The sequence below is a fragment of the Podarcis raffonei genome, chromosome 3, assembly GCF_027172205.1.
Source record: "Podarcis raffonei isolate rPodRaf1 chromosome 3, rPodRaf1.pri, whole genome shotgun sequence".
NCBI lineage: Eukaryota > Metazoa > Chordata > Lepidosauria > Squamata > Lacertidae > Podarcis > Podarcis raffonei.
This window is the reverse complement of record NC_070604.1, coordinates 120632447-120646484: the sequence shown is the minus strand read 5'-3', so window position 1 is coordinate 120646484 and position 14038 is coordinate 120632447. Positions and strand designations below refer to the sequence as shown.

Here is a 14038-nt window from a genome sequence, read left to right as displayed (position 1 = left end):
AGCACCCAAGTGGACTGGACTGGAAATGTAGAACATGGAGACAAACTCAGGCAGAGAAGCAGACTCCAGCCATCAAATCCCTTTTCACTCGTTCGCCTACAGCAGCAGCCTTCCCCAAGGACTACAACTCCCATCAGGAGTGCTGGCTGGCGCTAATGGGAGTTGTAGTCCAAAGCTATAACAAAGGCGGGATTTTTTCATCTCCGCCAAGCTAAGCAGTTGGCTCCTTACCTCTCTCGCCCTGACCTAGCCACTGTGATCCACGCGACAGTCACCTCCAGACTGTAGACTCTATGTGGGGCTGCCCTTGAGACTGACCCAGAAACTCCAGCAGGTGCAGAATGCCGCAGCGAGACTCCTTATGGGGTCCTTGCCACGGGATCACATTCACCCGGTGTTGTACCAGCTGCACTGGTACTGGTGGAGTGCAGGATCAGGTTTATGGTGCTGGTTTTAACCTTTAAAGCCCTATATGGCCCAGGACCCTCGTACCTACGGGACCGCCTCTCCTGGTATGTCCCACGGAGGACCTTACGGTCTTCAAACAAAAACATCTTGGAGATCCCGGGCCACAGGGAGGTTAGGCTGGCCTCAACCAGAGCCAGGGCTTTTTCGGCTGTGGCCCCAATCTGGTGGAACGCTCTGTCCCAAGAGATTAGGGCCCTGCGGGACTTGACATCTTTCCGCAGGGCCTGCAAGACAGAGCTGTTCCACCAGGCCTTTGGCCAAGGCACAGTCTGACCCCCTCCTTTGGCAATCCTCACAGAACTCTGGCCCAATGGTTGCCATTAATTTGATTCTGAATTGATTTTAGAATGAATTGATTTTAGAATATATTTCAATTAATTGACTGTGATTTTATGTAAACTGTGCTATTTTTATTGTTGTTAGCCGCTCTGAGCCCAGCTTTGTCTGGGGAGGGTGGGATATAAATTTATTATTATTATTATTATTATTACTATTATTATTATTAAAGATCCAGAGGGCACCAGCTTGGGAAAGACTTGTAACATAAACGTACGATTCGCCAACCAGCCCAGTTCTGGTGCAAGAAAATGACAGCAAGGCTGATCTTCCATCACCCTTGCTTTGCAATGGATCGTAGAGCTGAAAGGGGGAGCCAAGGGTCATCTAGTCCAGCCCGCTGCAATGGAGAAATCTCAGCTTTCTCGGTGTTCTGGGCAGGGTTTGCCAACATGGTGCTCTCCAGGTTTTACTGGACCACAGCCCTTGGCCATGCTGGCTGGGGCTGATGGGAGACCGGCAAGAGATGGAGGACACCACATTGGCTACTCCCCAATCTACTGCAACGTAGAAACCGGAATGCCAGGATCAGAGATTCTTAGAGGACTGGAGAAAATATATGAACTATCTGAAAAGTAATTGTGATGAACAGATTACGCTGGTAGGATTGCAAGAAGTTTTTAAAGGTGTATTATCTGAAATATTACAAGAAAGACTATGAAAAGAATTATTAGTTAAGGACAATTAAATGCAATATAGATATTAAGACATGCAGAATAAGTGATAAAGAACGGAAAAGCATCAGAGGTGTTCACGGAAGCCTAAAACATTGTATAAGATGAAAAGATATGTTGTATGACTGTTGGAACTGATATGTTAAAAAATCAATAAAAATGTATATATATTTTTTTTAAAAGGAACCGGAAGGCCGGACCCCAGAGCACTGCAAGGCCAAACTTCCTTTGCCTCCACAGGATCCTTGCGGTGCCAGCCCTAACGTTAGGCAAATGGGACATCTGTCCCTATGGGCCAAGAACACTCACCACGCCGTTGATCCCGTTCTTGAGCGGCTTGTTGGTCACCACTATGAGGTAGGTGACGATCCCCTTCTCCTTCAGGTATTCGCAGCGGGCCCCGCCGTCTCCCGGCTCCACCTCAAACTCCCCCTTCAGGCAGTCCATGGTGCTCTGAGAAATGTGCACACGCCTGTAAGGGCCACATCGAAAGCAAGGCGGTCATTGCCAAGGACAGAGGTCAGAGATAACGGAAGGGGAGACGGCAGGATGAGCCAAAACGTGGCTGGGGAACCTCTGTGGTACTCTAGATGTCGTTGGACTACAAATCCCATCATCCCCTGGTCATGGGTGGCTGGTGCTGATAGGAGTTTTATTACAGTTGTAAACTGGTTTCATGTTTGTTTTTTAATGAAATTGTGGTGTACAAAAATTCACAGAATCATAGAACTGTAGAGTTGGAAGGGACCCCCAGAGTATAACCCTCTGCAATGCAGGAATCTCAGCTAAAGCATCCATGGCAGAAGACCACCCAGCCTCTTGTTGGTTGTCAAACAGCTCTTACCATCAGAAAGTTCTTCCTGATGTTTAGTTGGGCTCTCTTTTATTGCAACTTGAATCCATTGATTTGGGTCCGACCCTCCGGAGCAGTTTACTCCCTCTACCATGTGACAGTCCTTAAGATATTTGAAAATGGCTCTCCAATCTCCTCTCAGTCTCCTCTTTTCCAGGCTAAACATCCCCGATTCCCTCGACCGTTCCTCATAAAGCTTGCTTTCCAGGCCCTTCTCCTGGTATGTCCCACGGAGGACCTTAAGGTCCACAAATAACAACACTTTGGAGGTCCCAAGTCGCAAGGTGGTTAGATTGGTCTCAACTAGGGCCAGGGCCTTTTCAGTACTGGCCCCGACTTGGTGGAACGCTCTGTCCCAAGAGACCAGGGCCCTGCGGGACTTGACATCTTTCTGCAGGGCCTGCAAGACAGAGCTGTTCCGCCTGGCCTTTGATTTGGACTCAGTCTGACCCTTCTGTTTCCCTCCCCTTATGGTTTTGATCTATGGGCTACTTTTAAAATGAGGCTGCATTTTAAATTGCATTTTAACCTGTATTTTAAATTGGTTCCCCCCCCATTATGTTTTTACTGTGATTTTACTAGTGTTAGCCGCCCTGAGCCCAGCTTTGGCTGGGGAGGGCGGGGTATAAATAAAATTGATTATTATTACAGTGGTACCTCGGGTTAAGTACCTAATTTGTTCTGGAGGTCTGTTCTTAACCTGAAACTGTTCTTAACCTGAAGCACCACTTTAGCTAATGGGGCCTTCTGCTGCCACCGCACTGCCAGAGCACGATTTCTGTTCTCATCCTGAAGCAAAGTTCTTAACCCGAGGTACTATTTCTGGGTTAGTGGAGTCTGTAACCTGAAGCGTATGTAACCTGAAGTGTATGTAATCCGAGGTACCACTGTATTATTATCATCTCAGTTGCCCTCCTCTGCCCAACTTTCCAGCTTGTCGATATCTTCCTTAAATTGAATAGGATAAACACCTGGATGACACATAGTCCCCAGCTCTGAAATAGTGCCATGTAGGTTAACAGAAGGCGAGGAGGAGGACATAATCTGACCAGCTCCCATGTTCAGCTCCATCATTTAACTTTTTAGCTGACAAGCAGCGATGCTGGAACAGAACTCCCCAAATCCAGCCTTCACAGAAGCCACAGCTGGCCAGTCTTTTAGCATTTCAGGGCTGAGGGGGTGGTACTGCAATTTCTAAATAAAGCCCAGATAGTGCTATTAATAGCCAAGCCCCTTTGCCTCCAAAGCAGACGCACGAAAGGCCCTCGCCATTGACCCTCTCGGAATGATGAACATTCATTAGCTCCTTTTTGCTTCTCAGTTCGCTGCGTTTCATTCTTTGGCCTGATCCTTGCCCCGAAGCAACAATTTCTGACAGCTTACGAGCACGCATTTATTTGTGCTTCGTAGCAACTGCAAGGAGGGAGGGGGAAACGCGGCCGAGTAGACAGCCCCAGCGCAAGAGGGGGGGGAGCCAGAGGCCTCCAGAGGTTGCTGCGCTCCAGATCCCATCAGCCCCTGCCAGCATGGCCAATGGTCACAGATGATTTGGTCACAGGTGTTTCCTGCTTGGCAGGGGGTTGGACTCGATGGCGCTTGTGGTCTCTTCCAACTCTATGATTCTATGATTCTATGATGGAAGTTGTAGTCCAGAGAAACACAGTTCTTGACCCCAGTTCTAGAGCCAGCACGGAAGATCAACGAGCAAAACAACACGTTCCACGAAAAATGGAGAAGCTTTAATAAAAACACCATGTATCTGTATGTTGAGTTCTCCTCCTCGCCTTGCCTTCTTTTTAAAAAAATTAATTTTTATTAGCTTTTGACCCAAAACTTGACATTATTCAATTCACTTTCAGTGAATAATTTCTTATATTTTGACTTCCCCTCCTTACGTCCACAATGTTCCTGTTGTTTTCCTTGGCCTGCAACCATAACTGTGGGTGGCGCTGTGGTCTAAACCACTGAGCCTCGGGCTTGCTGACCAGAAGGTCGGCGGTTTGAATCCCCGTGACGGGGTGAGCTCCCGTTGCTCGGTCCCTGCTCCTGCCAACCTAGCAGTTCAAAAGCACGTCAAAGTGCAAGTAGATAAAGAGGTACCGCTCCGGCGGGAAGGTAAACAGCGTTTCCGTGCGCTGCTCTGGTTCTCCAGAAGCGGCTTAGTCATGCCGGCCACATGACCCAGAAAAACTGTCTGCGGACAAACGCTGGCTCCCTCAGCTTATAAAGCGAGATGAGCTCCACAACCCCAGAGTCGTCCGCGACTGGACTTAACTGTCAAGGGTCCCTTTACCTTTACACTATTCAGTATTCCATTATTACATCCATCAAAACTTATCTACACTGTTGAATTTATCTTAATGCTGTCAACTTTTTAAAATATACACAATTTCCCCCATCTATTCAATAAACATTTTCCAGTCTTTTTTAAACGTATGTTCTTCTTGTTCTCTTATTCTGTATGTTAGGTCCGCAAGCTGTGCGTATTCCATCAGTTTAAGTTGCCATTCTTCTTTAGTTGGGACTTTGCTCGTTCTCCATTTTTGGGCTAGCAAAACACGGGCCACAGTAGTGGCATACATAAATAACCTTTTTTGACACTTGGGGATTTCCGTCTGAATTATCCCCAACGAAAAGGACTCTGGTCATTGGTTTTTTGGAAAAGCGCTTTTAAACATTTTTTTCAATTCATTATGAATCGTTTCCCAATACTCTTTTACCCTTTTACAAGTCCACCACATATGAAAGAAGATACCCCTCAACCTCATTGCATCTCCAGCAGTTATCTGAGTCAGTCTTATACATCTAGAATCATAGAATCATAGAATCATAGAATCATAGAGTTGGAAGAGACCACAAGGGCCATCGAGTCCAACCCCCTGCCAAGCAGGAAACACCATCAGAGCACTCCTGACATATGGTTGTCAAGCCTCTGCTTAAAGACCTCCAAAGAAGGAGACTCCACCACACTCCTTGGCAGCAAATTCCACTGTCAAACAGCTCTTACTGTCAGGAAGTTCTTCCTAATGTTTAGGTGGAATCTTCTTTCTTGTAGTTTGGATCCATTGCTCCGTGTCCGCTTCTCTGGAGCAGCAGAAAACAACCTTTCTCCCTCCTCTATGTGACATCCTTTTATATATTTGAACATGGCTATCATATCACCCCTTAACCTCCTCTTCTCCAGGCTAAACATGCCCAGCTCCCTTAGCCGTTCCTCATAAGGCATCGTTTCCAGGCCTTTGACCATTTTGGTTGCCCTCTTCTGGACACGTTCCAGTTTGTCAATGTCCTTCTTGAACTGTGGTGCCCAGAACTGGACACAGTACTCCAGGTGAGGTCTGACCAGAGCAGAATACAGTGGCACTATTACTTCCCTTGATCTAGATGCTATACTCCTATTGATGCAGCCCAGAATTGCATTGGCTTTTTTAGCTGCCGCGTCACACTGTTGGCTCATGTCAAGTTTGTGGTCAACCAAGACTCCTAGATCCTTTTCACATGTAGTGCTCTCAAGCCAGGTGTCACCCATCTTGTATTTGTGCCTCTCATTTTTTTTGCCCAAGTGCAATACTTTACATTTCTCCCTGTTAAAATTCATCTTGTTTGTTTTGGCCCAGTTCTCTAATCTGTCAAGGTCGTTTTGAAGTGTGTTCCTGTCCTCTGGGGTGTTAGCCACCCCTCCCAGTTTGGTGTCATCTGCAAATTTGATCAGGATGCCCTTGAGTCCATCATCCAAGTCGTTGATAAAGATGTTGAATAAGACCGGGCCCAAGACAGAACCCTGTGGCACCCCACTAGTCACTCTTCTCCAGGATGAAGAGGAACCATTGATGAGCACCCTTTGGGTTCGGTCAGTCAGCCAGTTACAAATCCACTGAGTGGTAGCATAGTCAAGACCGCATTTTACCAGCTTCTTTACAAGAATATCATGGGGCACCTTGTCAAATGCCTTGCTGAAATCAAGGTAGGCTACATCCACTGCGTTCCCTTCATCTACCAGGCTTGTAATTCTGTCAGAAAACGAGATCAGGTTAGTCTGACATGACTTATTTTTCAGAAATCCATGCTGACTATTGGTGATCACAGCATTCCTTTCCAGGTGCTCACAGACTGTTTGCTTAATGATCTGCTCCAGAATCTTCCCTGGTATTGATGTCAGACTGACTGGGCGGTAATTATTTGGGTCCTCTCTTTTCCCCTTTTTGAAAATAGGGACAACATTTGCCCTCCTCCAGTCTGCTGGGACTTCGCCTGTTCTCCAGGAATTCTCAAAGATGACTGCCAGTGGTTCTGAAATCACATCTGCCAGTTCTTTTAATACTCTTGGATGCAGTTCATCTGGCCCTGGAGACTTGAATACATCTAGACTAGCCAAGTATTCTTGTACTATCTCCTTAGTTATTCTGGGCTGTGTTTCCTCTGCTGAATCATTTGCTCCAAATTCTTCAGGTCGGGCATTGTTTTCTTTATCGGAGAAGACTGAGGCAAAGAAGGCATTGAGGAGTTCAGCCCTTTCTGTGTCCCCTGTTTGCATTTCACCATCTTCTCCTCTGAGTGACCCCACTGTTTCTTTGTTCTTCCTTTTGCTACGAACATACCCATAAAAGCCTTTTTTGTTGCTTTTAACCTCTCTAGCAAGCCTGAGTTCATTCTGTGCTTTAGCTTTTCTGACTTTGTGTCTACACGTGCTGGCTATTTGTTTGAATTCCTCTTTGGTGGTTTCCCCCCTTTTCCATTTTTTGTACACATCCTTTTTTAATCTTAACTCAGTTAAAAGTTCTTTAGATAGCCACCCTGGCTTCTTTAGGCACCTTCCATGTTTCCGTCTCATTGGTATTGCCTGAAGTTGTGCTTTTACTATCTCCCTCTTAACAAACTCCCAGCCATCATGAACTCCCTTTCCTTTTAGTATTACTGTCCATGGGATCTCACCCAGCACTTCCCTAAGTTTTATGAAGTCGGCTTTCTTAAAGTCGAGAAATTGAGTCCTAGTATGCTTGGCTGCTCCTTTCCGCTATATAGTAAACTTCAGAAGAGCATGATCACTCGCGCCTAATGATCCTTCCACTTCTACCCCACTAACCAGGTCATCAACATTGGTTAGGACCAGATCTAAAATGGCTGTTCCTCTTGTAGCTTCTCCCACTTTCTGGACAATGAAGTTGTCTGCAAGGCCAGTGAGGAATCTGTTTGACCTTATGCTCTTGGCTGAGTTTGACATCCAACAAATATCCGGGTAATTGAAGTCCCCCATTACTACTATCTCCCTTCCTTTTGCATGCTTGGCCATCTGTTCCAGGAAGGCATCATCTATGTCCTCCGTTTGGCTTGGGGATCTATAGTAAACTCCCACAATGAGGTCACTGTTATTCTTCTCTCCCTTAATTTTGACCCAAATGCTCTCACTTTGGCTTTGAGGTTCTAAATCTTGGATCTCTTCACAGGTATACACATCCCTGACATATAACGCCACTCCTCCTCCTTTCTTGTCTGGTCTGTTTCTCTGAAATAGATTGTATCCCTCCATTATTACATTCCAATCGTGGGACTTATCCCACCAGGTTTCAGTGATGCCTATTATGTCATATTTAGTTTGCTGTACCAAGAGCTCAAGCTCATCTTGTTTATTTCCCATACTTTGCGCATTAGTGTACAGACATTGAAGTCCATTAATCATTCCCCCGTGTCTCTTATTTAAGGATTTTTTCCTCCCACCACTAGGTCTGCGTGCTGTTTGCTCCATTCGGTCTATGACATTTGGATGATCATCTTCATCAATTGATAGACTCCTACCTTCAGGAGCACTGTCTCCCTCCCCCACATTAGTCAGTTTAAAGCCCTCCTGATGAGGTTTCTGAGATTTTTTGCAAAAACATTCCTACCAACCGTTGTGAGGTGCAGCCCATCGCTTGCCAGAAGTCCATCTTCAAGAAACTGCATTCCGTGATCTAAGAATCCAAACCGTTCCTGTTTACACCATTTGCGAAGCCAGTTGTTCACTTCCACTATTTTTCCCTCTCTCCCTGGGCCACGTCGTTCAACTGGGAGGACAGATGAGATGACAATTTGTGCATTTAATTGCTTCAATTTCCTGCCCAGAGCCTCGTAATCTCTTTTGATCTTCTGGAGGCTATTGCTTGCAGTGTCATTGGTTCCCACATGAACCAAGAGGAAGGGGTATTTGTCAGTGGGTTTTATGATTCCTTGCAGTCGTTCAGTTACATCTTGGATCTTAGCCCCGGGGAGACAGCACACTTCCCGAGACATCTTGTCAGGCCCACAGATCACTGCTTCTGTTCCCCTCAGTAGGGAATCCCCTATCACCACTACACGCCTCCTCTTAGGTCTGGTCGGGGTTCTTCCGTGAGCTGTCCGTTCCAAGGTCGCCTGCACATTCCCTGAAGACTGCCTTTGCTGCTCGTCTTCATATACCTGATCGACTGTAATGAGGGAGAGATCCTCAAATGGAGTCTGCTCTTCGTCTTCCATGCTAGGGGAAAGGACCTCAAAGCGATTGCGTATTTCTAAACAATCAGAGCGAACCCTGGGCCTCCTACTTCTTTGAGTCACGTTTCTCCATGTATCTGGCTCCTGTGTTGGTGAACTAGCCTCCTTCTCAGGGGAGTCCCCTGTCTCCTCCTTGGTGGAGACGGTGTGCTCTGTTGCTTCCAAGAAGAGCTCCAGCTCTCTAATTCTTTGGAGCGTAGCTACACGTTCCTCCAGTTGCTGGACTTTGTCTTTTAAGAGGGCAATCAACATGCAATTGCTGCAGGTAAAGCTGCCTGCAACCTTTGGCAAGATGGCAAACATTGCGCAGGAACCACAGGCGACTGCAGCTGTTCCCTCACCCTCCATCTTGAGAAGGTGTCGTTGGGGGTGACTACAGCGGTCCTCCATCATAAAAAGCGTGAAGACAGGACAAATAAATCCCCCCAAATAAACCTATATCTCCCCCAACAAACGTTTGAGACTAGCTCCCCTAAATCTAAAAGATGGATCAAACTCAACAGAAGCCCTGCCCCCTCTGACCTTTGCACAGAGAAAGCAGCTAATCAGCCACAAGAAACTCACACAAGAAAACCCTTTTTGTTCCTTCTTCAGCCGCTGCCCTACAAGCTCTAAGATGCTGGAATGGTTCCCATCCCAGACACAGGACATTTAGAAAGCAGTGGGGAAAACTCCCATCGCCCCAGAAGCCTCTCACCCTGGGATGCCGCCGGCCTCCATCTTATTTGCCACCGTCACGTCTGTGGACCACACATCGTACTGCCAGCGTTTCTGGCCGAGGACCCCGCCCAGGACGGTGCCACTGTGGACCCCCACGCGCATGTCCACGTCTGTTTTGGTCTTCTCTCGGACGTAGCTGGGGAGAAAGGAGCCCATGATGACAACAAACACACAATTCAATTCTTGAGAAACAAAAATCGGCCCCCACCAGATCACAGACAACCAGCGAGAATCCGTTTGCCATTCCTTTGGCTGCTTCGCCTGTACACTTTGAAAAGTTTCAAACGCAAGTTGCTTTAAATCGTTGTCAATGTCGGGTTTTTAAAATGGTTTTTACTAAAGATTTTCTTGGGTTACCAAAGTCCCCTATCCTATACCCTTTTAAAATGTGGGGTTTTTTGGGGGGGGGGTTATTGGGTTGTTTTTTATTTTGATTATATATTTTGTGGTTTTATATTTTGATTTTGTTCTGTGAACTGCCTTGAGACCTCCGGGTATAGGGCAGTATATAAATTCAAATAATAATCATTAATAATAATAATAATAATAATAATAAACATACTTTGTCTCTCTTTTCAGATCATGAAGTCCTTTGCACAGTTCTATTCAATGTGACACTTTAAATGTTGTATACAATATAAGGTATGGGGAGAAGAGAAGGGGGTGGCAAACTTGCCCTCTTCTCCCTAGTGTATGTGCAAGGGTTTTGTGTCAGCAGCACATGGATAGGCTCTCTTCCTTTTCATTTATTAGCTTTCAGTGAGAGGGGCTGGGGGGCCCAGGGCATGGTTAGTTGCCTTCAGCTGACGGCAGTGAGGCTTGTTTACATGTGTGTTGCGGGAGGGAGGTTGGTTGTTGGATCAAGTTAGCCATACTGATTTGTATGCTGTTGGCGTGTTCTTGTTGTCTTGGTTAATATGGTTATAATGCTGCAACCTGCTCTGTCACATTAGGGTGAAGGACAGCTGATAGGGATAGAGATAGATATAGATAGATAGATAGATAGATAGATAGATAGATGATAGATAGATAGATAGATAGATAGATAAATAGATAGATAGATACATAGGTAGGTAGATAGACAGATAGATAGAGGATAGATAGATAGATAGATAGGAGATAGATAGATAGATGATAGATAGATAGATAGATAGATAGATAGATAGATAGATAGATATAGATAGATGATAGATAGATGATAGATAGATAGATAGATAGGTAGGTAGGTAGGTAGGTAGATGATAGATAGATCGTTCTACCCAGACACTGAGGTCCATCTCCGAGGGCCTTCTGGCGGTTCCCTCCACTGCAAGAAGTGAGGTTACAGGGAATCGGGCAGAGGACCTTCTCGGTAGTGGCGCCCGCCCTGTGGAACGCCCTCCCACCAGGTGGCAAAGAGAACAACAACTACCAGACTTTTAGAAGACATCTGAAGGCAGCCCTGATTAGGGAAGCTTTTAATGTTTGATGTATTACAGTATTTTAATATTTTGTTGGAAGCTGTCCAGAGCGGCTGGGGAAGCCCAGCCAGATGGGCGGGTTATAAATAATAAATTATATATTATTATAGATGATAGATAGATACGTAGGTAGGTAGACAGATAGACAGAAATAAATGATAGATAGATATAAATGATAGATAGATGATAGATGATAGATAGATAGATAGATAGATAGATGATAGATGATAGATAGATAGATGATAGATTAGATAGATAGATAGATAGATAGATGATAGATGATAGATAGATGATAGATAGATGATATAGATAGATAGATAGATGATAGATAGATAGATAGATAGATAGAGATAGAGATAGATAGATGATAGATAGAGATGAAAGAAAGAAAGAAAGATGATAGAGATAGACAGAGATAAGATAGATGATAGATAGATATAGATAGATGATGGATGGATAGATAGATAGATGATAGATAGATAGATAGATGATAGATAGATAGATGATAGATTAGATAGATAGATAGATAGATAGATGATAGAGATGAGAGAGTGATTAGACAGATAGATGATAGATAGATGATAGAGAAAGAGAGAGAGATAATGATGATGATAAGAAGAATCATTCCGCTTAATAGGAAAAACACACAACCCTTGTGTTTGACTTTTAAAAAACGACTTTGAGCCAAAAGTTTGGAAACTTGAGCAGCAGTACTGAAGAGGCAGGGATAGCCACAAATCCATGAAGGAGGAGAGGGCTATCGATGGCTCCTAGCCAGGAGGGCTCTGCTCTGCCTCCAGAACTGGAGGAAGCAAGGCTTCTGAAACCCAGTTGCTGGAAACCGCAGGAGGGAAGAGAGTTGCCACTGTGAGAACAGGATGCTGGACTTGATGGGCCACCAACCTGATCTAGCAGGTTTATACTGTGTCCTTAAGAAGACATCTCTATTAGATTCTGGACAAGGGGTGTGAGATGTTGCCACCAAACATCAGGAAGGGCTTCCTGACAGTAAGAGCTGTTTGACAGTGGAACAGACTCTTTTGGGAGGTGGCGGACTCGAGGTTTCTAAACAGAAGTTGGGTGGCCATCTGTCAGGGATCCTTCAGCTGTGAAGGACTCTATGATTCATACAGCGAAAGAGATCTGAGTTTCCAAAAAAACAGAGCTGAACAGCCCACCACTCCTCTCTCCCTTCTTGCACGCCTGGAATTTAAACGACTGTCCCTTGTTTCTATAAACGAGCTACTAAGCCAGCTTTCACTGCTATCCCCTGGTAATTTTCCATAAACATTAAGAGCTTTCCGTCCCTGAGACCAAGTTTTGTTTTAGAAAAATGAGGAGGAATAATTAGCGGGAGAGGGAGATTGTTTAGTGATGAACTCTGTGGGTGGAAAGAAGATCTGTCAAGAAAGGTCTCCAGCTCATATAAAAGCTCACAGCTCAGAAGCAGCCAGGCCTTAATAAGAGGAGCCATTTTGGGCCTGGGGGCAGCATTCTCTTCTGGACAAACTTTCTGGGGGCCACATGGCAATGTCTGGAGTGAGAGACAAAAGTGGGTGGAGCGACAAATGCCATTTTTCCCCCTTAGGAGGCTAGTTTCTACTCTTACATTCACACGCCCCTTTCTCTGTTCCCTCCAGGCAAGCAAGGGGCAGTGTGTGGCCTGGGGAGAGGGGCCTGGTGATTGTCCCAAGGGCCACATAGAGGGGCCTGGAGAGTTGCATTTGGGCCACCTCTTTAGGAGAAGAACCACAAGGTGTGAGAATCCTGGCTTGAGTCAGGGAAGGAAGAATACTTGCTTAGTTCAGGGAAGGCAGGGAAGGGCAGGGAGGTGACCCAAAGATCCTAACCCTAAATCCTAATCAGAGAAATATTACAGGCAAGCCCATGCCTCTGGGAGATCCGTACACACCAGAGGAAGCAGCCAAATTTGGGGCTGCAAATCTCTGATCCCACAGATTTCAGGAAAGAGCAGGAAAAGTGGCCCAGGAGAACCATCTCAACAATGGATCTTTGTGGAAGGAAGGAAGGAAGGAAGGAAGGAAGGAAGGAAGGAAGGGAGGGAGGGAGGGAGGGAGGGAGGGAGGGAGAAATGATTCCTCCAGATCATAGAGCTGAAGGGACCACGAGGGTGTGGGATGTAATCCACTGGGAGCAGTCAAGTACAACATTCCTTGTTTTCCTAGAGTGGCATGCAAGGGAATGTTTGGTCCAGCCAGTCGAAACTTCCTGTTCCTCCTGGCCTGGACCATCCTTCCTCTTGCTTGTGACTAGTAGGTGGGTGTGACTTTTCCAGACCTGATAAAAGGCAAAGTCACGCTGCTACCGTCCTCTTTTCGACCTTCCTGTTCGTCCTGCCTGCTTCCTGCATCAGCTGGACAGGACTGCTGGCTCCCACAGCAGTTCCCCAGGTTATCTCCCATACGGGGTAGACCGGTTTGTACATGTTTGTAACTTTAAGCCTAAAGCCTGCCTTCAGGGATCACACTGTGCTCTGCCTGATTGCGAGTAAAACTACTTTTTGTTACATATGAATAGGACTGTGGTGTCTTTATTCTTTTAGGAGGGATTCAAAAGGGGTCTAACCAGGAATATTAGAACATAGCTCAATCTGGACCAGCCAGATTGAATTGCTTATTGTCTCAAGAAACTCACACGAGTTTGCGACCAGCTTTCTGCTGCGTAAGAAGGGGAATGCACTCTGCTAAGTGAAGGAACTTGCTAGCGCAAGTTAGGAAGGATATTAATAAACAATATATCCTCTCCTGCCACCCTGAACATTCCCACAGAGGGCCATCTAGTCTCATGCTCTACCGGCTGAGCTATTGCAGATCCATGACCTGTTTACTGAGCATTCATCCTGCTTTGCTTTCACAAAGCTTACGCAGAGACTTGTCAGGAGCTTGTCCTACACTCGAGTAGGACCCTGGCAGAGACACATGCCCGACTGGCATGTTCTCTCCCTCCTGGCCGATCGGAGCTTCAAAAGCTTTCTCCTGCCCGAACATCACAGCGACCGA

At 45.9% G+C, this 14038-nt stretch overlaps 1 protein-coding gene across 1 annotated transcript in view; it reads right to left on the bottom strand.

Moving 5' to 3' along the window:
- The window catches only part of ADCY3 (adenylate cyclase 3), a 94240-nt gene that overhangs the window by 21123 nt on the left and 59079 nt on the right, over positions 1-14038 (bottom strand). Inside the window, exons 7-8 of the mRNA XM_053383791.1 lie at positions 9536-9694; positions 1788-1950 (exon numbers count right to left, since the gene is read on the bottom strand). Of these exons, the coding sequence (XP_053239766.1) occupies positions 1788-1950; positions 9536-9694 (322 nt within the window). The remainder of the gene's footprint in view (positions 1-1787; positions 1951-9535; positions 9695-14038) is intronic.